The sequence below is a fragment of the Sapajus apella genome, unplaced genomic scaffold (assembly GCF_009761245.1).
Source record: "Sapajus apella isolate SASKATOON/1434 unplaced genomic scaffold, GSC_monkey_1.0 scaffold3, whole genome shotgun sequence".
NCBI lineage: Eukaryota > Metazoa > Chordata > Mammalia > Primates > Cebidae > Sapajus > Sapajus apella.
In genome coordinates this window covers 54,073,323-54,098,484 of record NW_022436943.1, presented here as the reverse complement: position 1 = coordinate 54,098,484, position 25,162 = coordinate 54,073,323, and the positions used below count along the sequence as shown (strand labels likewise).

The 25,162-nt window shown below is 40.1% G+C and overlaps 1 protein-coding gene across 3 annotated transcripts in view; it reads left to right on the top strand.

The window, feature by feature from the left end:
* ADCY8 (adenylate cyclase 8) overlaps nt 1-25,162 on the top strand; it is a 261,483-nt gene that overhangs the window by 195,008 nt on the left and 41,313 nt on the right. For 2 of the 3 annotated variants that reach the window (XM_032253684.1, XM_032253696.1), the window contains 3 exons: nt 11,198-11,399; nt 13,479-13,568; nt 24,243-24,415. In XM_032253684.1, the coding sequence (XP_032109575.1) occupies nt 11,198-11,399; nt 13,479-13,568; nt 24,243-24,415 (465 nt within the window). The remainder of the gene's footprint in view (nt 1-11,197; nt 11,400-13,478; nt 13,569-24,242; nt 24,416-25,162) is intronic. The other variant, XM_032253691.1, reaches the window with a different exon arrangement.

Sequence of the window (25,162 nt, the reverse complement as noted above, 5' to 3'; positions counted from 1 at the left end):
AAACTTCAGCAAGGTATTTTATAGGTACCAACAAACCAATGCTAAAGGTTATATGAAAAGACAAAGAATATAACATAGCCAGCACAATACCATAAAAGAATAACAACAAAGCTAGAGGAATTATATTACCTGATTTCAACACTTACTATAGAGCTACAGCGTGATGCTAAAGAAAAAATAAACACATAGTTCAACTAGAACAGAAAGGAAACCCCCAAAATAGACCCACACAAGTATAATCAATTGATTTATAGCAAAGATGCTAAGAAAATTCCATGGAAAAAGGATATTCTTTTTAACTAATGATACCAGTGAAATTGGATGTCCAATTTTCAGCAAACTAACACAGGAACAGAAAACCAAACACTGCATATTCTCACTCATAAGTGGGAGTTCAACAATGAGAACACAGGGACACAGGGAGGGAAACATCACACACTGGGGACTGTGGGGATGGGGGGCAAGGGGAGGGAGAGCATTTGGAAAAATACCTAAAGCATGTGGGGCTTAAAACCTAGATGACAGGTTAATAGATGCAGCAAATCACCATGGCACACGTATACATATATAAGAAACCTGCACATTCTACACATGTATCCCAGAACTTAAAGTAAAATTTAAAAGAAAATTCAAAAAATTGGATGTGCGTATGCAAAACCTTGAACCAAGACAAACATCTTACACCTTGACAAAAATTAACACAAAATGGTTTATATAACTAAATGCAAAACTATAAAATTTCTGGAAGAAAACATAAATGAAATTGTAGTTTTGAATTTGGTGATGAGTTTATAGATACACCACCAAAATCATGATCCATGAAAGAAGAAAATTATAAGTTGGATTTTACTGAAATTTAAAATGTCTGATCTTGGAAGACACTGTTTTGAGAATGGAAACACAAGCCACAGACCAGAAGAAAATATTCATGAAACACATATCTGGTAAAAGATTTGCATCCAAAATACTCAAAACTCAACAATTGGAAAACGTCCCAATTTTTTTAACGGACAAAAGATTTAAACAAACAACTCACCAAACAAGATCTACAGTTACCAAATAGGTGTGTGAAAGATGCTCAACATCACTGGCCATAAGGGAAATTCAAATTAAAACAATGACCTACCACTACATACCTATTACAATGACTAATAAATAAATAAATAAATGTCAATACCATTTGCTAGAGGCAATAACAATAACAACAACAACAACAATAACAAAACTCTGTGGCATATCCAGACAATAAACTAAGATTCCACTATAAGAAGGAATAAGCTATCAGCTACACAAAGACATCGATGAATGTTAAATGCATATTCCTAACTGAAGGAAACCCGTCTGAAAGGCTTTATACATATTATTCCATTTATATAATATTCTGGAAAAGACAAAACTATAGAAATGGTAAATAGATCAGTAGGTGAGAGGAGTTTGAGTAATAAGGGAAAGGAGAATTAAATAGATGAAGCTCAGCATATTTTTTAGGGTGGTACACTCAGTATACTATAATGGTATATACCTGACACTATGGATTTATCAAACCCTATAAAACTTTACAGCACAGAGAATGAACTTTAATATATACAGGCTTTAAAAACAATTGTTTAGGAGTTCAGGAGATCCCATGATGGAATCAGACTGTGACAAAAGAATCTAACTGTATTAAAAGTGTATGAAGCAACCTCGCTGAAGGAGTTCTGGAGGGCAAAATGGTGTTCTAAGTAGCTTTGAAAATGAGCTGAGTCTGTAGGATTAAAGACAAGAGAAATTGCACTTAAGCACCATACTCTAGTTGATATAGGAATTTCCCATCAAGGTATGGGTTAAGAATTTGCAACACCTATATATGTATACTGGAACTAAACAATTATGTAAATGGATAGCAGATTTTGGGAGTCACTTTTCTCATTGTTGGAGCAGAAGTTTACATGTAAGCGAAGGGAGAAAGAAATATCCCTGTGGTCATGAATTAGAGTTGGAGACATCAGTATGAACTCATGCTTAGCTTAATATAGATACAGATGGTTACATATAAGAATATTTATAGACATGTTTATATGCACAGCTTAGAATATACACATGCATACATTTCCTGTCTCTGTTGATGAAGAGAGCCTGGATGCAATGACACCTCAGTGGTAATGAGCACATCTACTACTCACATCTTGGTTTCTAATGCCAATATCCAATAAAAGGAACCAGGGCTCCTTGGAGAATTGTCTTATTCTAAGAATGGGACAGGAAATATACAAGATTAGCCTTGGCCATCTTGTAGGGCCAGAAAACAAGAATGTGCTAAAACACACACACACACACACACACACACACACACACACAATAATGGGAGTATTTCAAAGGGACACAGGAGCCAATGAAAGAGCCCCCAAGGGCCAAAGCTGGAATAAATTCAGCAACAAAATAAACAATGTAGTATTGCTTTATAATCCACAATATAAAATAAATATCCACCAGTCCATACTAATATAGATTAATGATATGTCTCCCATGCACAGAAAGCCTACATATTTTATGAAGATAATCCATCCTCAGTGAGGAGGAACTTAACTCCCCACTCCTTAAGTATGGGCAATAGCAAAAGTGACTTTCTTCCAAAGAGTAAAGTATGTACAGGGGGCAAAATATGGAGAAACCTTACAAACACTACCTCTGCCAGGTGATAAAGGTTAATACCAGCAGTGATAAGTCATGTTGATGGGATCTAATAAGTATGGCATGCAACCTCTGTGGTCTCTTCCCCAAACCCATAAGGTAATAATGAAGAAAATTTCAGACAAATCTCAATTGAGGGACAGTCTACAAAACACCTTACCAGTATTCCTCAAAACCGTCAAAATCACTGAAAACAAGGGAAGTCTGAGACACTGCCACAGCAAGGGGGAACCTAAGGAGACATAACATGGAAGGCGACATCCTGGACTGGAGATATACCTATGGGAAGATTTAGAAAGAGTGACCAACTCAGCATCTATGAACATACCTGGGGGCTACACTGTGGTCTTGAAGTAACATATCAGTTTTTTTAAAAATTGGATGTATGGCTAATTTTAGGGCTAGAACAGGAAATACGCAAGACAAGCCTTGAACATCTTATCCTACAAGAAAGCAAGGATGTCATCAAACACTATTAGGATCATGTCAAAAGGACTCAGGAGCCACATTATAGAAATTCTCACTGTCCAAAGATGGAATAATTTGAGCTTCGGCAAGGATAAGTATTATAACATTTATCAAAACTCAGCAAATATATTTAACTTTATGAGTTTGTAATATTATTTTTTAAGTTTGTAGTCTTTAGTGGATGAAAGGGAACTGGTTGATTATCTAGAAAAATGGTGAAAAAGTGAGAGAAACAAGTGTCTTTTCCGTACAGATTGTACTATAAATCACTAAATAGTAAGTGAGGGGAAATATAATAAAAGCATCGTAGCTAATACATTTTAAAGAAATAAAAGAATTAAAATACCATCATATTCCAACCCATAATGAATTAATATACCTACAAATTGAGCATCAGAGGATGTTATCGACACAAATGAGAGAGACAAGCATACCTCCTGGTGGGGCACACAATACTACCTATGGTCTTATGGATGAGATCAAACCTAGAGTAATCAGGTCTTTGAATCCAGCTTCCAATTTTCAGGAATTATAGAGGACAGAGAATGTTGAATAAGTACACACCAGTAAAATCCAGAGAATGGGAAATGCTATGGGTCAGAGGCACACTTTTTTCAACAAATACATTGTAAGGAAGATAAAACATAAAAGGATAGAAGCTATAGATCTTAAGATTTAAAAGACACGTTAGATTTAATAAAAACGGGTGAGACTAAACTGTAGTGTCTGTAAAGAAAGGATAAAACTATAAAGAAATGGAAATGGAAAGTGATTAATTGGGACTGACAGAGAGGATTATGATTGGGACAGCACTCATGGATAGGCTTTTGATGTGCCCTGCAAAGTTCTGTTTCAGAATTTGATGGTCATTACAGAGGCAGACACTTTATAAGAACTAACTAAGCTATATATTTTTGTGGTTTTGTTTATGCTTCATTTTACCATTAATAATTTTACCATTTTTAAATATTAAAATTTTTAAATATTAAAATTTTAAAAAATTAAAAATGGTAAAATTATTAATGTGGGGGGAGGTCTATCTACTTTTGCCAAATGTGGGCTAGGAATCCTCCTACCAATAGCCACTGATGGTTATTATGTTCCAGACTTGTTCCAAACACTAGGAATAAATCTCAAAAAGATGACAAGAACAAAATCCCTGCCCTCCTGAACTGTATAATCTGGTGGAATGAGACTAAGACATAAGGAATATATAAGTATCTGTCCAGGTACATATACTATATATGTAGCTACTTATATGCTATGAATGTAGATATATATGTGGGGATGTATATGCTATGTATGTAGATATTTATATGTTATCCAATTAATAAATCAGAAGAAGGGTGCCAGAGAATACCAAGAAAGAATGAGTTTCTTGACTACCTAAGAGCCTATGAGGACCAGGCTCCTGAGAGAAGGGACCTCAGGGTGGCAAGCTGTGAATGTTGGTGGAGACTTGACAGATTCATCCAAACCTGCTGGGCTCCTCTTTTCACTCCTGTCAATGGGAAGGTGGTAGCCAAGAAGGGCATGGCCATGTGTGTTGCTTCTAAACTCCTGGAGCTCAAGGTGTTGATGTTTCCAGCAAACACTCAACAAACATCAGTGTGACAATTTGTGCTGGATAGTGGGGATATACAGTCAGGATCCCTGCCATCATAAAGCTGACCATCTAGTAGGGCTAGAAGACAAATAGCTGAACAGTGGGTGTTGGGGTGAGGCAAAAGTAATCCTTTCTGCCTCTTGGGCAGGCTTCCCAGAGGAGATGACAGGGACAGCTTACCTGGCTCCTGAAGGAGCTCACTAGGTCATGGAAAAAGACTAAGAAGGACTCAGGCGAGGAAGGGCTGGAAATGGAGCATTCTGGAGGAGAAGAGTTGTGAAGCTCATTAAAGAGTTGTGACTGGTTGGCAGAGGAGACTTTATTGAAGCATTTTAATGAAAGAGATGATGTGATCAGATTCATGTTTAGAAGGATCATACTGAATGGGGATGATGGAGAGGTAAGAGTGAGATTTGTATTTGCAATAACCAATTAGGAGGCAACTGCAAAAAAAATATCTGGCAAGAAATAATAAGGACAAGAGAGTGACAGAAGGGTGGACAGGAAAGGAAGAATTTTTAAGATATTTAGAGCAGAGGATTGACGGTTCACAGTAACTGACTGGATGTGGGGGATGAGAGAGATGGAGAAGACCAGGATGAACCTGAGGTCTGGACTTTCACTGGACAGAAGGGGCCGCTGTCCTCCATGAGAAGCGAGGCTTACACTTCCCAGCTGGCCTGGGCAGGATTTCTTCCCAGGTGATGTGACAGGGGCAGGGACGAGAGGAAGCCCTGATGTTCTGGTTCCTGGGTTCAAAATAAAGAGACCTGGACCCTCACCCAGCAGCTAGCCAGGAGTCTCCAACTCTAGAATTCAAGGTGAAACCCATAACTGAAATACAGCCCACACCTCAGCCTCACCTAGTGAAGAGAAAAATCCTGACAATGAAGGAAGCTGAACTCTGATCAGACAATCCACATGCTGTGGGAATTGGGTAGCCCATTTACCCCAGGCACAGCGGAAGCTTTCTTTAATATGTGCTGGTTCCCTCTCCAACTCATTTTGTTTCTGATTGATGCTCTGCAACTAAACAGATGGTGGGTGCTTTTCACTCGCATTTCTTCTGTCATGGATTTTTTTTGGCAGATGAGGCAGTCTCTACTCATATGACCACAGCTAATTCTTAACCCCCAAAGCAAAAATTAATGGACTCTGGCAAAGAAAAGAAAAAAAGCTAGTGCATACCCAGCTCTTTCCTTTAATTTCTACATGCCCACAGATGTTCCTCTCCAAGAAGGATAAATAAAGACTAGAAAATACCTCTTGTAACTATAGAACAATGTATCTTGTCTGCATGCAGTGATGAGAGAGACACAAAGATGCAGAAAGAGCGAAAGGAAGGCAGAGAGGGGAAGAAGGAAAGGAGGACGGAGGGAAGAGGAAAAGAGTTAAAGGTAGTGGCCTAGAGAGGGAAAGAAGGAAGGAAGAAAGGAAGGGAGGGAGGGAGGGAAGAGGCAGGCACTGGGTCTCATTATTTTCTGTGCAGCATACTACCTATATATGTGTATTTAACCTCTCTGAAACCTCTGTTTCCTTATCTGTAAAATGGGAATATTAATGCCCACTGGCCAAGTCTGCAGTAAAAATTAAATTTACCATGCTTATTTCTGGTAAATTCCCTTTTGGAGCCACAGTATTTTCATTTGTTGAAAGAGCTAAGAATATCCTTCTTCAGGGTTGCTGCAAGGATCAAATGCACGATTGTACTACAGAATCTACAGATTCTAAATCATTGTCCAAGTGCCATCTTTCAGTATAATCTGAGTTTTTGTTTCCTATTGCACCACAAGCTGCTATAGGCTGTTTGCTCATCCCCAGTGATGCCTGCCTTCCCAGCAAATGTCAAATCACAATATCAATACAAACCATTTTAAAGACAGACTGCAGAGAATAATTAGGACTTCATGTCTAGAAATGATTTGGCTAGAGCTTTGCAAATCCCGTCATTCTTTTTGAGAATCAATTTCAGAAATGAAAGTTTTCCCTGCCTCTTATGTGCACCAACAATGCAAAGGCAAATTCAGAACCCCCGGATGCCTGAGAGGCTCTATAATTAGATAAAATTTACAAGCTGATGTTATAATGTTTACATGTAAAGAAATAAATGAATGCCGAGGAACTGCTGCAGAGATTTCCAGAGAAATTTAATATGTCATGCCAATACCTTTGCTTAAAAAGCTAATCTTGTAATTATTACTCTTGCCATAGATCTTTAAAGTGCCTTTGGTTTCCTAAATGTCATGATGAATACAGAGAGATCTAACATTTCTTTGAATTTTTATTATACTACTTTATGACTTTGTTTAACCTCAGAGCCTCCTTTAAAAGGTAGGCACAGGAATTGATTACCTTGCCCGTGACTGCGCTACTAGCTATGCTTCAGAACTACAGGTTCAAACATTCAATCAAGGCTTTGCTCTTGCCACTGGATTGTACTACCTGTCTTTCACTTCCCTCTCCCTTTTACAGCAAACCCAGAAGACAGTTATTTAAAACTGTGTCAGGGATTCAGGTGAGATCTGTGTGCAAATCCTCCCACACCACCCTACAGACACCCTGATGGACTCCCCATGCCAAAGATTACACAAAAGTTCAATAGCTAAATGGGAAAAAAAAAAAAAACCCACATCAATTTTACAAATTTCCAAACAAATGCCCAATTAGCCTGTGCAAACTGTGATAAAAGCTGAAATACAGAACATGGTTAAAGTCAAGAGACCACATGGCCTCCATCCTGAATTGCTTCTCTGCTGGCCCCCAGATCCCACCATTAAACTCCGGTGTGAGATTCTACCACTATGATGATGCAAAAGACCAAACCAATGTACATCCACCAGTGCCAAAGATGAATGAGGCAGACCTGAGAAGGTGCCATCTGTGCGCAGAGCCAGGGTTAAGCCAACCTGGGCTTTCTTCCTTAAAGGCAGAGATGACCTGGCCAAAGAGAAGAGATGGCCAAGCCTCCTCCCACAGGGTGGATGAAGGCACTGGCTTCCCTGTTATCTCAGTGGACCAAAGAGGAGGAGAATATAAGTGTCTGAACTGTGCATAAACACTGACCTTTAACAATGACCCTTCCCTCCAAGGAAAATGAGGTTCACTGAGTACCCCTGATAGCCTCTGGATTAGCCCTTCCTCCTTCCTTGGAGAAATACAGTGAGCAGGCAGAGAGATAGTCTGGGCATGTAGATGGAAGTCGTCTTTCCTATGAAGGCTGGTGAGGGGAAGAGCAAAGTCTTCTCTTCCCAGAAAAAGCGTAAGTCAATGAATACTTACTGAGCACCTTCTGTGTACTCAGCCCTATGCCAGGTGTCATGGAAGAATCTAAAGGAAAGCTGAGCCTTGCAGGAAGAATAGGACATGCCATATTAAGTGCCCATGAAGGAAGAAGGTGCATAGCATTGGGGGCACACTGCATATAGTTCAGCATTGCTCAGACCATGGCATGCAGAAGAGTGAGGGAAAAAAAACAAGGCAGGAGAGAGAGCCAAGAGCATACACTCAAGGCCCTGTATGCCATGCAGAGGTCCACAGGCTTTCTCTAGATGGCAGGGGTGGCCATGTAAGAATTTGAGGCTCCAGCTGAGTGCTTTCAAACCTGCATTTCCCTGGTTTGCTTCTGCCTCACACTTTGAAAAAGAGACATTTTTATCCTCATTGGTTGACTGTGATTGAGCCACATGAGCCTTATAGTTGGCCCCTTCTCTCATGGGACTTCCTGACAAAGTGATCCACCTGCATTCTCTTTCATTTATCTTCCCTGGTGCCCAGAAATAATGGTGTGTTGTCAGGGAGTGTTTTTCCAGCCTGTTTGGAGGGAAGTTTCCCATCTGCTTAGAGCCTTCTGGGAACTCACTGATGCACCAACCTTCTGTTCTTATATAGAACCCCTACAGAGATTTCTTGTCAAGGTAATCCATAAAATCAAAACTTTGCCAGTGAAAAACAAACAAACAAAACCTCTACCAACAATAGCTAAGGCTATGGGAGGAGTCACTTTCCAGCCTTAAGATAGCTTGACAATGCAGAGGAAATTGACATTCTTGGTTACTCTTTCCGTCTGAATTTCTTATGGCCCCTGCTGCCAAGATGCTGTGCACTCCTGCTATCCTACTTATCTAACCACATTTCCTAAATTCCCGTTGCTGTCTTTTCTTCCAGCACATTAGCATCTCCCACAGCTCATCCTGGGTCCTCTTGGTTCTTGCTGTACACATTGTCCTTGGGCAAATGCTTCTATTCCTTGATCTTCAATCACCACCTATTCACTCCAGCCTCAGAATTCCTCAATTGTTCCTCTAACTGCCTAGATATTTAGATACCTGCAACTGGATGATCCACAAATACCCAACATGCATTGTGTCTAAAATCAACTTTGTCAATTTATCTCCTGTACAGACTAGCTTCTTTTCCTGCACTTACCTGGTTACAATGGAAAAACGTTAGTGTCATCCTTAATGACTTCCCTTTCTCAAATATCCCCTATACAAACATACAAAACACACATTAATATACCACCACAGCTTTCCCTGCATCCTCCAATTATCATACTGTTACCCGGTGTCCCTCCCCTGTTAACTCATGCCTCAACTATTTAAATCTTCTTCTAAACACTTTTCCTCTTCACTTCATACTCTACCTCCCACCACAGCTGTCGTTCAAACACACAGATTGGATTACTTCCTTCCCTGATTACACATCTTAAAATCTGCACACTGCCCACAAGACAAAGCTCCTGAGCACAGCCGCGCTGCCTGGGTTATTGGGAAACTCTGAAGACACTGGCCACTCCCATTCTTCCGATGTTTTGATCATGCTCCCCACTCTTCCCTACTTGAAAGCCTTCTCTTAAACCTTCACAGCCTAACCCAATGTCACCTCTTTTACGAAGCCTCCCTTGATTCCCTTTCCTATTTTTCAACGGATGTCTGTTCATAACTCTTTGTATATCCTAGCATATTTAATAATTCATCATTTGCATGTTTATATTCCTCTCTCAATTATGATCTCTTAGATGAGGAAGATATATATTTGGCACCCGGTACTCCTGATGCCTGCCACTGTACCTGGGAAGAAGACTTGTTGAATGAATATTACGATGAAACCACAAAAGCAGAAAAGATTAACGTAAACATGGGTGATATATTACTCACCAAAGTGATTAGAATACAGAATGGTATAACAGGGTGGACTTTAAATTCTGGCTCTAACACTGACAAACTGTATGAGCCTGGGAGGTTTCTTCCCTCTGAGCCTTAAATCTTCATCTGGAAAAAAACAGATGAAAAGACCTCGTTGGTTTATTCTGTGGAATAGAAATGAGATATCATATATAAAATGCTCAGCATAGTAGCTAACACATAATAAGAGCTCAACACATTATTTATACTAGTGTTATTAATAATACATAAGAAGTTTGAGGAGGATAGTAGAAGATAGTGTTAGGAAAAAAAGTGAGTTCAACTATATTTGCTAAGCACACATTTATTTAGCACTGACCAATGGAAGACATTAATGCCAGATGGATGAACCTCAATTTATAGAAAAAGGAGCAGATATAAAATCTCTCACCACTTCTTTCAAGGTACGCTTTAACACCTGCATAAGTTTGCTGACTGAAATAGAGGTGGAAAAATTAGAGCTGTCAGTGTAGGACATGAATGGCTAGACACAAAGTTGAGAACAAACAATTAATTCCCAAGGCGAAACAACATGCATGGTGATAAATAGGTTGATAGGAGAGAAAGGAATTGAAGATGGCTCCAGAGGCAGAGTTTTAGATCACAGAGTTACTAAGCATCCTGACACCTAGCATAGGTGTCCAGCCAACACAGGCTACCATGGGACAGAGTTTTGGTGAGAGCTTGAAACTGAAGATGTAAACTTGAGAGTGATGCTGATGCCTTCAACAAGGATGAGTTCTCCTTACCTACATCTCAAATAACTTATGGTATAGTCCATGAAAACCGCAATAAACACTAACCAAAATGAGCAACTTGGAACCAATGCCAAATCCAGTTCTTGGTATCAGGATAGATGGAGGGGGAAAATTTTATAAAACTCGTCTTGATGCGGAAAGGATATGTGGGTTCATCCCACAGCCAGAGTGTTGAGATCAAACTAGAGTGGTGTGTTGCCTTGGCAACAGTTGCCTAGCGAGAAAAATTAATAATAAAAGAAGCGGGAAAATGGGCAGGAGCAATAAATCAAGACAAATATTCTGGATTTTTGCAAAGTTTCTCAATAGAGAGAGTGCTCCAGGGATGAATGTAGTTTTTTTTTAATGTCTCCTGCTAATAACCTTTTTCTTGAACAAACAGAACTTTCAAAGAATTATCTGGTGCAAGGGATGGGAAAGGGAGACCAGGAATAGAATGTCAATATTGCTCAGTGAGTGGGGATCAGACAACTGATGCCAATGGTCCAACATTCTGTGTTTCCCTGCAGAGTGATGCCAATGACCATCCAGTTCTCCATTCTGATTATGCTGCACTCGGCTCTGGTCCTCATCACCACGGCAGAGGATTACAAGTGTTTGCCCCTCATCCTCCGGAAAACTTGCTGTTGGATTAATGAGACCTATTTGGCCCGGAACGTCATCATCTTTGCATCCATCTTGATTAATTTTCTGGGTGCCATCTTAAATATCGTAAGCATCCCACATCTACCAACCCTAGGTGTCTAGTGTGCAGTTGAGCATGAAGTTTATGGAGCCTGCAGCTTTCTTGGTACCAGTTACCTTTATGTGCCTAGTCCAGCCCCAAGCTTAGGGACAGATAATAAAGATGTGGCTACTGCCAAAACTGTGCGTTTTACTGTTGGAAAACTGTCTTTTTTCCAACAGTAAAACGCACAGTTTTGGCAGTAGGGTAGAGGTTATTTTCTCCAAAGGAGTTCCTAAAGTCCTTCAATTTCCATATTGTCAGTGGCCAATTATATCGTAAATAAGAGTTACTGTTTATCAAGCACCAGTACCTACCTGCTATGTGCCATGCGCTAAAGGAGGAACTTTACATATTTTTCATGTTTAATCCTCACATAAACCCCTTGAGGTAAGTTTCATTATCCCCACTTTATGGCTGAGGAAACTGAGGCTCAGAGACACGAGATAACTTGCTAAGAAGGTCTGTCTGACTCCATGACCCACGCCCCTCTAATATGCTAAATTGTATCTCTGGGAGTGGGAGTGGGGTGGGAAAATAAAATTGAAATAGCTGCCATTTATTGAGTACCTACTATGTGCTACAGGTAGGTATTACTGTCCCCATTTAATGGATGAGGAAACTACATCTCAGGAAAGTTGAGTATCTTGCTTATGACTTTCTAAGTTTGTATTTCATGTGACACATAGAACTCAGAGGAATTTCCAACTGCCATGATATTTGTCATTGTTTTAAGTTGCTGATCCTCATTGTAATGGTTTCATTTTCTCTCAAGAATTGTACCATGGTGGCTGTAGGTATTCTCTGTGCTTTTCCAAGTAGTCTGTGTTGTCCAAGACTCAGGCAGCTAGATTTTTGAGGTGATTTTTTTTGATTCCAGGTCTTAAGCTTGGCATATTGAGAGAGGCATTGTGGTGTGGTTGAATCCGTCACTGTGCCCTTTGGGCCTAAGGGAGGGTCCCCAAGTATTCAGGGACCCAAGCTATAGACTCCCACAATTGTTGATCTGCGACTTAGAGGCCTAGACTACCTGAAATCACTGTCCAATTTGGCACAGTAATTACCTTACTTATGTTCTGTGGTTGTCCTTCTAGTGAAGGCTCTGTGGATAAAGGAAAAGAGGAAAAGGAAAATTATCATCCAATGTAGTTCATCATCTCATGGATATTTTATAGATCATAATAAATGAAATGGAAGTACACAGGATTATTGATCGCAAGCTGCAGAGAAGTAGCCCGGACCTCGAATTAAGCCTTAATAACAAATTAGATATTTCTAGGATGCAGAATTTGTAAGTCCAATGACTCTAGGTCAGGGTTACCTCTGGGGCTAACTATGCCTCAGTGGGTAGTGTGGTAAGAAGATCAGAGGCTTTGGAGTCAGATAGACCTGTGTTCAAATCTCAGATCCACCAGTCACCAGCCCAGTGACCCTGGACAAGTTACTCTGCTTCTCAGAGTTTCATGTTTTTCAGTTGTAAATGGGGATTCAAAATAGCAGCTACATCACAAGGTGGTTGTGAGGCTTTTTTGGGCAAAGTGTCTGGCACAGAGGAGGCATTTGGCCAATGGTAGTTGTTCTTTTCCCAGTACCACAGAATCTCCAGCAGCAACTTCTGTCCTAGGAAATGCCTATCACCGCAATGCTAACAGTCTTTCTGGTAAATGTACCCCTTCAGATTCCTCAAGTCCTCCCAGCTGTTGATCTGGAAACAGGCTATGAGTTTACCCCAGACCTCTTCTCCTGCCATCTGGCTCTCTCTTATGAGCTCCATAAGCGCACTCCAGTGACCCTAAATGATGGGGCCAACAGCACAGTCTAAACTTGGTTTCATGACTGGCTTACAAAGCTGTTTCTGAGCCAGTACTTGTTTTTTAAATAAAAGAGATCAAAGCTGGCACTTTGGCACTTCCATTCTGACTTCAGGTCCCCTCTAGGATTCAGTCTACCCAGGCTTCTACTGAAGCCCAGCCCCTGATAGCACACCGCTCCATTTCCAGCACTCACACTGACTTTGTTGTTCCTGTGTTTTTTTGTTTTTGTTCTTTTTTTTTTTTAATCCGCAGCTGTGGTGTGATTTTGACAAGTCGATACCCTTGAAGAACCTGACTTTCAATTCCTCAGCTGTGTTTACAGATATCTGCTCCTACCCAGAGGTATTTATTTATGAGCTCCCCTTGGTGAGAGGTGGACATAGATATATTTCTAACAGCTCCAAGTAAATGAGACTGGCTGAAGGGCCATAGAAAGTACTCAAGAGGCCTGTTTTCCTTCTTCTGCCTCTTCCTCTTCCCTTTTGTCTTTTCCCTCTTCTGCCTTTCCTTCTCCCCTTATATTTTCTGTTTCCCAGTCCTCTTTCCTGCCCTATCCTCTGCCTCTTTTTCATCTCTACCCCTTCCTCATTCCTTTCTCCCTCTTTCTCCTCCTTTTCACCTTCTATCCATTTTCCATTTGCCCTTATCTCTTCCTTCTGTGTGCATTTCCCATAGCCTATTTGTAAAATCCTATAGCAGAATGCACTGCTGTCTCCATTAGCATGCAGAGTTCTTCCTCACTGTTTGCTGCATTAAACAACAAAGGAGGGAGGGAGAGAAGGAATAAAGGAAAGAAGGAAGGAACAAAAGAGCAATGGAAGGAAGGAAGGAAGGAAGGAAGGAAGGAAGGAAGGAAGGAAGGAAGGAAGGAATTACAAAGGCAGAAAATTACAACTAAAATTAAATAGCACAGAAGCACCATGGGGTCTGGAGGCATCCCAACAGGACACCTATGATCATAATGTCTGTGTCTGACTCTATGTTGACCGCGGAGCCAGTGGTCTGTTTCTGGGTTTGGGGTCAGTCTATGGGGTCTGTTATTCACAACCCAGATCTTATATATTAGGGTAGACTTTCTAGGTCATAAAGTAGAACAGCTAAGATGTCCCAGAAGACCCCAGCCAACCCCATACCTAGAATACTGGGTAGATTCTTGTTCTCTAAGAGGCTGCCACACTCAGAGGCCCCTCCAACATGTAAATGGAGAAAAGGCTCCTTATGGTCTCTTCTAGGCCTAAGAATTGGTCCCAGAAACATTCCAACAAGGAGACCAAGTCTCCTCTACCTCCATCCATTTGCATAGAGCACCTGCTTGAAATGCATAACTTCATCAGATCCTGCAGATGTCTGGGGTAGAAGCTGTTACTGTCTCCATGTTATAGTTAATAAAACTACAGCTCAGAAAGCAGCTTGCTCAGTGCTGCTCAGAGCCAAACCTTCTTGATCTTATTTGTTCCTCACTTTCTTCCATCCCTTCTTTCTGTCCTTCATTCTCTTTTTAGTTCAATTATCAAGACAATACTGTAATTTGAATCATATCTACCTTATTCTTTATCTGGCCGAGTCCCTAAAGGAGAAACTAGACTCTTCTAATGGATGTGCAGGACAGGAAGTGACAAGGTCCCATTTATGGGCTGCATGGGCCAGACCATGTTCCACCTAGGAATGAGTGGAACCCCAGTTTTGTGTACTCTGTGGGACAGTAGCTCCTGGAGAAATTCTTGGCTTGAGGGGCTTAGAGAATGTCTCAACTTTTGTAGAGAATATGTAGACAGGAATTGGACAGTCAGTGCTAGGAAAAAGCTGTATTTCATTTCCAATCAAGCTCCCTCACTTGCTGGCAGTGGAATTTTGAATCAGTTTTTACCCTCTGAACCTGTTTCCTCATCTGTAAAATGGGAAAATTAATACCTTCTTTACATGGCTACTGTGGAGTTAAACAATATGTTCTTATGGTGCCTGCCTAGATGGGTTCACAAATATTTAGCTCTTCACGTGGCATCTGATGTTTGGCAAGCTATTAATCTGTGCCCACATATCACTTTGAATTAATATTGTATACCCTTGACCCAACACCTGAACTCCCAAACACAAGACCACAGCAATCAGAGATTAGCTAAAGCCTAAGAAAGTGGTGGGTAAGATTTAGATCACACAGCTTTATTCTAGTGCCTCAGTTTCCTTATCTGTAAAATGAGGATAAAAGTAGGACCTTCCTTATTGAGCGATTATGAGAATTCAGTGAATTAATCCACATAAAGTGTTTAGAAGCTGGACCTGGCACAAAGTACCTGCTCATTAAATGTCAGCTATGATTTACTTATTATTTTCAGAAAAGACTTTGAGCATATAATGCCAATGCATGTTATCATCAAACAAACATCTATACGCACCTGAACCACTGTGTGTAATATGCCAGTGTATGTTATGAAACCACTCAAAAATAGAAATGTTTAAAAGTAAGATAAAATGAATATGGGTTGATGTTACTATTTTCTCCACAATGAAAGGGTCATCTTGTTCAAGAGGTCAGCAAGCTATGGCCACAGGCCAAATTCACCGGCTGCTACGACCACCTGATCTGACTCACCATTTGCCATTCTGATATGTGTGCAAATGCGTGCATGCTGACTAGGCATTGTCTGCCAAATTAGAATGGATTAGATATTCAGACCTTCCAAAAGACTTGACCTGACTCCCCAGCACTCACAACTATGTGTCCTCAAGCAAATCACTTGATCTTTGTGAGCCTCAGTTTCTTCAAATGTATACCTGACATTTCTACCTCCCCCATGAGAAATAATACCCAGTCTAAAAACATGTTATCAAATTGGATGATGTAATATAAAAAATGAGGTTTTTACAATGTATGATATAAGGTATAAGTTAGTTCTAAATTCGAAGCTTGTCAGATGCTAAAAAAGAGTGAAGACGCCAGGAATGAAAGTAAAGAAAGCTGTATTCCAATCGTGGTTAGAGAGCAGTGGAGGGGAAAGAAAGACACAGGTTCGTGAAATGAATGCAAATCATATGCACACAACCAGAGTGTCATTATCTCAAACACCTGGATGTGGTTCTCAGGAGGCTCAGTGGGAAGACCCTCATCTTAGAATCATGCCCCTTTATTATATGCTCTGGCTCATCTGAATAAACAGTTCACTGTATCTGCAAGAGCAATCAGAGCTTGCTGTGGTTTTAAAGGGTCCTGAAGAGCTCATTTTTCCATAAAGTTGTGATCATCTGTGTCACGGCATGTTGGCATTTCCTTCCCTTTCTTCTCCATTTATTCTGGTCCTACCCAGCCTTGAAGCCTCCCTTTTTCCATAATGTGGTTTGGCAGGCCCAACTCCTTTAGGTCACTCTCCTTCCTGCCATCTCACATACCTTTATGGTGTCATCTTAGTACTCACACTCCATCTTTACTGACTTAAAGAGAGAAGATAATATTGTATAGCTGCTCAAGATTGACCAAAGGCCCAACATAGGACAGGGACCACAATCTATGTTTTAAAATATTTAAAGAGAAAGGAAGCATATTTCCAATAGACTAACAGGAACAAGATTTACCTTTCCATCTGAAATAACTAAAAACAAACAAAATAAACAAAACAATAGTTTTCAAGACACTGGGTATCAATCAATGAAGGACAATAAACCTGAAAGACAGGACGTAACTGATTGCCTGAGCTTTATTATTGCTTTAGGAGTTTTTAGACTATGCCTCAGGAAGAGGAAAACAAGGTGGACTCCCTGATTTGAGAATACTAAGCTGAGAGTCCCGGGAGACCAAGTGGCTAGAGTCTGCAGAGCATGCTACTCTAGAGAGTTGCGTAGAGAGACAAACCTAGAGATCTGAAAAGGGTTCAATCAGTACATTCATGTGAGGAAACTGATACAGGAAAAGAACTATCTCAAAAGATCAGTGCTTGGAATTCACATAGAGCTGAAAACAATTTTTGTTCCCACCAGCCAGACTGAAAAAGATTCATGGGGCACTAGGTTAGAGTATTCAGAAAATTCTCACTTCAGTAGAGTAAAATAATTGTTCCTATATCATGTGCTGCTCTGATTCCTCCTTTTAAATCATAAAAGTTAGATCCAAAGAGATCAACCCTTTTAAAATAATTTAGTATGTGTCCTAGAATAAATTTCAAGAATACATATAGGAATACAAAAATATCTAGGATTTAGCAAGGTAAATACACAATGTCTGGCACCCAATCAAAGATTACCAGGCATCAAAAGGAGGAGGAAAATATGACTGATAACAAGGGAAAAAATTAACCAAAGGAGACCAACTCAGATTTGACTGTGTATGTTCAAAATAGCATTTTTTGAGATACAGTCTCACTCTTTTTCTCAGGTTGGGAGTGCAGTGGTGCAATCTTGGTTCACCACAGCCTCCACTTCCCAGGTTCAAACAATTCTCCTGCCTCAGCCTCCCAAGTAGCTGAGACTATAAGCATGTGCTAACATGCTGAGCTAAGTTTTATTGTTGTTGTTGTTGTTATTGTATTTTTAGTATAGATGGGGTTTTGTCATGTTGGCCAGGCTGGTCTCAAACTCCTGGCCACAAGTGACCCACCTGGCTGGGCCTCCCAAAGTGCTAGGATTATAGGCATGAGCCCCTGTACCCAGCCAAGCAAATAATTATTATAACTGTATTCATGATAGACAAAATTAGATTGTGCAGAAGAAAAAATAGTGAAACTGATAACATAGCAATATAAAGTATCCAAAATAAAATACAATTTTTTTTAATTTAAAATAAAAGTAGTATTGAGGACAACTTAAAGCAGCACAATGTATGTATAATTGGAGTCTTGGAGTCCTGGCTCCTAACCCAAAAGAAAGACTAAGAGAAAGTCAAGGAGATTGAAAACGTATTTAAAGAAATAGTGGCATGAAATTTTCCACATTTGATGAAAACCATACATCCACAGGTCCAAAAACCTCAATATGAACACACACACAGGCACACAAAGGCACATCATAATCAAATTACTCAACCCATAATAAGGACAAAATCATAAAATGGGTGGGGGAACATATTGCATAGTAAAAGACAAAGATATGAATAACAGAAGATTTTTCAAAAATACAAACATGGAAAACAAGCATCTTGAATGAACCAAAGGACCATTAAGAGTATACCAAAGCACCAACCACATACAAAATTTCTTTTCCCCTACTTAACACAACCCAGTGAACACCCTGGAGAGTCAGACTGGCTATCTTCCCAGCACCTTATGGTGGTCCCCAGGTTTATGATACCCTCCTTGCTCGACTTTCTGGAGCGTCCAGGCTGGTCTCAGAAGGAGCAGAGCAGCTTCTGTCTTTTGCCTGAACACACTTCACTGTGCTTCTTATGTCAAGAGCTACAATTGCTAAGAATCAGGTTTTGTATAAAGCAATAAGTCCAGATGATTTCTTTAAACCATAGTGACTTTTGAAAATTGTCTGTTTCTTTCCTTCTTGTCCCACAAGTTATGTGATTTTGGCAGCAACCAAATAGGTGCAGGGAGTTCAGTTTGTCGTACTTATGGGGATAGATGCTCAATTCCCTCATCAGTTATCATTATGTAAAATAGTTATTCTTCCTCCTCTCCTAAGAGTAAATTGTGCATATATTGCCAAGGCAATTTACAGTGCTTGACAATGTCCTTCTAGCCCGGAACAATTTTGGGGTATAGTAGGTCCTCAGTCAACAATTGTGGGATAAAGCATGTTTTAGTTTGTAAAGTGTTTGTTTCATGGAAACAGAATCAGATGTTGCTACCCTTAACACCTTGTCATATCATGTGATTCCAATTTTTTTAGTACAGACTTTGAAGGAATTGATTTCTCAAGCCAGAATATTTATCTGAGAGAAGAAAATCTTGTGTATTCAGAAGAAGAAAAGTATTTATACACTTCGTCTCTTCTGTAAAGTGGACACAAGAATAATACCTGTCCTTTGGCGATTTGAATAATTAAATGAGATGAAACACATAAAGTCATTCAAAGTCATTCACAGAATATGTGCCCAATAAATATTTAGGTTTAATTATCTACTTTCCACCAACTTAATCCTTGATTTACAGGCAACCCCAACCCAGCTTGTCCCTTCACCCATCTAACCTGGAGTTCATCTAATGTAAAATGAATCTGGTCTGTTTTGCAACACCACATCTGTAGGGGTCTTTTGTCTTCTCCTGTCTACATTTTGTTTTACCTACTGAAGTACCTTCGACTTCTTTTTTCTAGCCAATTTTTTTAATGGTAAAAACTGATCTGTCATTATATCCTTTCCTAAGGCAAAGGTGATGCACTTATAATGCATACCTTGTATGTTTCCTTTAACAGACATTGCTGGGAACTTTGCTCACTAACATTTCTCATACAAATCTTGGAATATTTTTTTTAATCATTTAAAGTTCTAGGGAAAAATAGAAAACCCCATTACTATATGGGAGACAGAGTTCTCTGGAGTACAAGGATTTACCCTGAAACACTACATTCGACGTACTGCTTCCTTTGATATTGCACATTAAAATAAAACTAAAGGACATTACAAAAGGAAATAATCCACTCAAAAGCCGTCATGTCTGTGTACATATTTTGCATTGTTGTAATCATAGTGTATATACAATTTTACAGCCTGCTTTCCAGTTTAAAATTATTTTGAAAATTCTTTTTTTTTTTTTTTTTTAGACGGAGTTTCGTTCTTGTTACCCAGGCTGGAGTGCAATGGCGCGATCTCGGCTCACCGCAACCTCCGCCTCCTGGGTTCAGGGAATTCTCCTGCCTCAGCCTCCTGAGTAGCCGGAATTACAGGCACGCACCACCATGCCCAGCTAATTTTTTGTATTTTTAGTAGAGACGGGGTTTCACCATGTTGACCAGGATGGTCTCGATCTCTTGACCTCATGATCCACCCGCCTCGGCCTCCCAAAGTGCTGGGATTACAGGCTTGAGCCACCGCGCCCGGCCGAAAATTCTTTGTTGTCAATTTAAATGCTCCTCTGAAAACTCTTATACAGAGAGCTCTTTATTCTTTGGGTACATGTTTCTTCACTACCATCTTCTAGTTTTCCTCCTCACATCCCTAAAAATTCCTAATCAATATTCTCATTTCTCTTCTTCCACAGTCCTTTAAACATGGTAGTCTCTCAATGTTAGTCTCTGTAACTTCTGTCTTTACTTCTATTCTGCTTGAGTGGTTTCTTCCACACCTGTAAGTTCAGCTAAATGATGCTAAACGTGTCTCCCGACCCCATCTACCTCCTGCACCTCAGCCTCATTTCTGTCATTGCTCACTGAACATCCTTACTGAATCACTCCTTCTATACCTAAAGCTTGATAGACCTAAAAAAGAACTCACTGCTTTTTTTCTACACTTTTTCTCTAAGTTATTTCTTAATAGATTAGTACAAGTGGAAATCTTAGTGCTATCTCTGACTCCTCTCTCTTTCTTACGTCCTCATAAAACTAGACAATATTGTCCAACCTTTTATATCTTGCTAAGTTTATCAGGTAGATCTGCCAGGACCTTGTTTTTAAGTCCTCCCCTTCTCTCCATTAATCCCGATACATCATATATTCTTCCCCATCACAATTTATTTCTAAAGCACTGACCTGATGAATCCATTACAAACATGAAATCCATCCATGGCGCCTTATGAACTGCAGAATAAAGTACAGATGTCCATATAAGAGGATTTTTTACAGCATGGTTTTGCCCTTATCCCCGCCCTACTACACCTATGATCCTCTTATACCAGGATCCATTTAGGGGACACTTTAGGAGCTGTGGGCCTTCTAAGTTCCTGTAGTAACATAACACAAAAGTTGCTTTTTGTTTGACAGAAACTAAGTAATTGCATTGAGCCAGTTTCTTCCCAAATTACAGAACACGTACAACTTATGGGTCCAGACCCAGCAAAAGAGAAATGTTTTCACAAAGCTTTCACAAAGCCATAATACTTCTGTAGCTTCCTGTTGTTCTCCCACTTCCTGGTCCCACCCCCAGTATTTATTAAAAGTATAAAAAGCACAGCAGAGATATCTCTGATGTTATCCAGGGGCCATTCTGTTTGATGTCCCATGGTTTATAGCACCTCCAAAACGTTCACCTTTATACTTTAAAAAGTTACCTAAACCCTACATGGCAGTCAGTGATCCTTTCAGTAGAATGGGGAAAGGAATAAAGAAGGCAAGAGCATATTGCCACAATTGACTGAGGCAACAAAAAGAGTAAGATCCATCAATACATCGTATAAATGTATATTTGCCTGTCATACCTTCAGCAGCCTTGTTAGAGAAATAACGAGGTCCACACATTTGAGTACTTTCTTCTGCTGGTGTTACTAGATCTCCTAAAGAATAGTTGCATGATTTTCTATCATGACCTAAGGAATTAATTCTTCTGACACCTGGTTCCTTTACACTTTTGCATTCATGCTGTTCTGTCTTCCTAGAATGCCCTTCCCTTTCCACTTTCCACTGTGTGAAATCCTCTCTGTCCCTCAAGGTTCGGTTCAGACTCATCTCCCTGTACAGCCTTCTTCAGGTGTGCCCACAGAATGCACAATGCTTTGTCCTGCCTCTGTACCCACATTGCGTTTGGTCACATTGATGGCACAGCACTTTATACTATGATTACTGTTGGTGTTTTTATGTCTGCTTTACATTTTAGACCATGACTTCCTTTAGGCCTGGGCCATCTCTTACTGTCCTTCAAATTTCCAGTGCCTAGCACCATGTCTTGATTGTAATAGGCCCTCAATAAATGCTTATTACATTTTCTAAATTAGCTGTTGTGACCACATAAGTTTTTGTTCCAACGATGAAATCATTTCAATGGCTTTTTATCTAATATATGATTCATAATTTGCAAAAAAAAAAAAAAGCCATGCACATCCCCTTACTGTGATACAGGCAACAATGAAACAGGACCCCTCAGATCTAGTCCTCTTTCTTTGGCCTTTGTCAAAATGGAGGGTCTTGGAGTTTCCCTGTAGCAGAAAATGAGCTCTGGAGAGTGAACTGCTTGTCACCCAGTCACTTCACACACAGCTTCCTACACAGAGGCATCAAAATGAATTACCTAAAATCTTCCCCAAGATCTTAAAGGACAGCTGAAGAAAGCCTATCATCCCATTTGAGACCAGAACATAATTGGATTTACTGGAAAAGGAAAAGACAGAAGTAAAGGAGACACTAAACACTAGGCTCCTAAGGGCAAGGAAATGCCTTTTCACTTACAAGTCCACCCCATTAGCACAAAGGCATGGGGCCCTCAGGGAGAACTCAGTCGGGACACTCTCCACACTTGTCCACGTAATATTTGTTAAAAGGATGCATAAATGACTTAGTTAGGCTTATTCTTCAGCAATTACTCAGACATTTTTGGAAATTCCTACCCACCTCCCCTGCTCATGTAGAAACTGTCTGTGTAATAGAAAAGACAAGTTGTTACAAACAGCCATGCATAACAAGACCAAAAAGAATTTTAGAAATTACCAAGTCCAGTATTTCAACTAGAATCCCATTTACGTGAATTGGTTATACCCTGGTGACCTAGATGCCACTTTATAGCCAAGAGATCTTGGACAATTTACTTAAGCTCAATGAGCCTCAGTTTCTTAACTTATAAAATAGATATTATGGCTCCTATCTTGACAAGTTATTTTGAATATTACAAGTGAAAATGTATATAGAGATCATAGTATTGCCACAAAATGGGCCTTTGATAATGCAAGTTTTATTCTTTTTGTTCTCGATAATCAGAGTCTGAACCCATCATCCAGAATGATATATTGGGATACTTCTCTAAGGGAAGAAATAGGCTGGGGAGCATCCCCTAAAAGGCTAAAATCTGGTGGAGTAGACTGGCACCTAAGTCTACGCCGGTATTCCAGCTCTTGGCTAATTCTAAATTTGCAATTTGAGGCGTTACTTCTAATACAGGGTGTTAGATATTATGCTGGTCTATGCAGGGTGCTGTGAAGGAAGGAAGCAAGATCCAAATGGACCTGGAGATATTGAGGAAAGCTTCTCAGAGGAAAGAACATCTGAGCTGACATTTGCCAGAGGCGTAAGCCCTAGTCATATGGATGAGAGTCGAGCAAAAGGGCCCTAGGACATGGGAAAAGGGTTTAGAGAGGAAAGGAAATCTGATATGTGATGGCCTTGTGAGCTTTGCTATTCAGAAAGGAGAACGTAATTTGAGAGAGAGAAGAGCTATGAAAGAACTTCAAGTTAAGGGATCATGATCAGATCTGTGTTTTAAAAATACTGGGTAGAGAACGATATGGGCATGGGGTGGGGACTGGGGACTAACTGCAGGCAGAGCTGCCAGAAAACTTCTGGAGCTATTGGTAAGAACTAAGATAGAAACAGTGTGGAAGAAGGCTGGCTGGAGGGGAGGTCTATTAAAACAGAATCAGTTGGACGCAGTGGCTCATGCCTGTTATCCCAGTACTTTGGGAGGCCAGGGTGGGCAGATCATCTGAGGTTGGGAGTTTGAGACCAGCCTGGCAACATGGTGAAAACCCATCTCTACCAAAAATAGAAAAATTAGCCAGGTGTGGTGGCACACGCCTGTAACCCTAGCTACTGGGGAAACTGAGGTGGGAGAATAGCTAAAACCTAGGAAGAGGAGGTTGCAGTGAGCCAATATCGCACCACTTCACTCCAGCCTGGGTGACAGAATGAGACCCCATCTCAAAAAAAAAAAAAAAAAAGTAGAATCTACCAATTTAGGATGGCCTGTGTGGAAAAGAAGGAGGCAATGAAGATGAAACCAAGGTTATTAGCTTGGGAAATGCTGTGAATAGTGAAGCCATTCACAAAAGTAGGGCTTGGCATTAGGCAAATGACGAGTTTGATTTGGGGCCTGTTAAATTTCAAGAGGCCTGGAGACCTCCAAATGGAAACTCTCTGCAAATGTGTTTAAGACCTACTGGCATCCATGGTTAGGGGAGGGAACTGCTGCCCCCATTGAATCTGACCACCTGCATTCTCTGTTTCCAGTACTTTGTCTTCACTGGGGTGTTGGCCATGGTGACCTGTGCAGTTTTCCTCCGGCTGAACTCTGTCCTGAAGCTGGCAGTGCTGTTGATCATGATCGCCATCTATGCCCTGCTTACTGAGACCGTCTATGCAGGCCTCTTTCTGCGTTATGACAACCTCAACCACAGTGGAGAGTAAGTGCCCACCATTGTGAATTCAGAGTACTCAACTTTCTGTGGGAAGTGGAAACATTGGGAAAAGGATGCAGGTTGCATTATTGAAACTTAAGGACTGATTAGATATTGACTTATATCTCAAATCCAGCATTCTCTAGTTTACAAGTTGAAGCAAAAATCAGTGGTATCATTTATATGAATTACAGATTAATTAATTAATCAAAGTTTGTATACTACATAATAACTCAGGTCTTCTCCAAATCTAATCATTTATGATGTCTTCAAATTTAGTGGCTCTAACACCTTTAGGATCTGTTTATAATTTGACTGTAGTAATACTGATAGCAGCTGCTGTGTATCAAGCCCTCATGCTCTCTCTTTGCATTGTACAGCTGGTCCTCTGTATCCACACCATCTGCATTGTGGATTCGACCAACTTCAGACTGAAAATATTTTTAAAAACCAAAAATATTACAAATAAAAACAGCACAGTATAACAACGATTTACATAGCGTTTACATTACATTAGGTTTATAAGTAATCCAAGGATGATTTAAAGTATAGGGGAGGGTGTGTATGGGTTATATGCAAATATTATGCCATTTTATACAGGGGACTTGAGCATGCATGGATTTTGGTATCCACAGGGCTGATAGCAAGGGACAAATGTATTATCATTGAAATATAGAAAAGTCCAAAAAAGAATATTTTAGCCTAGACTCCTTAAAGAGAAAAAGCCCAAGACAAGGCTAACGAAACCCCAGG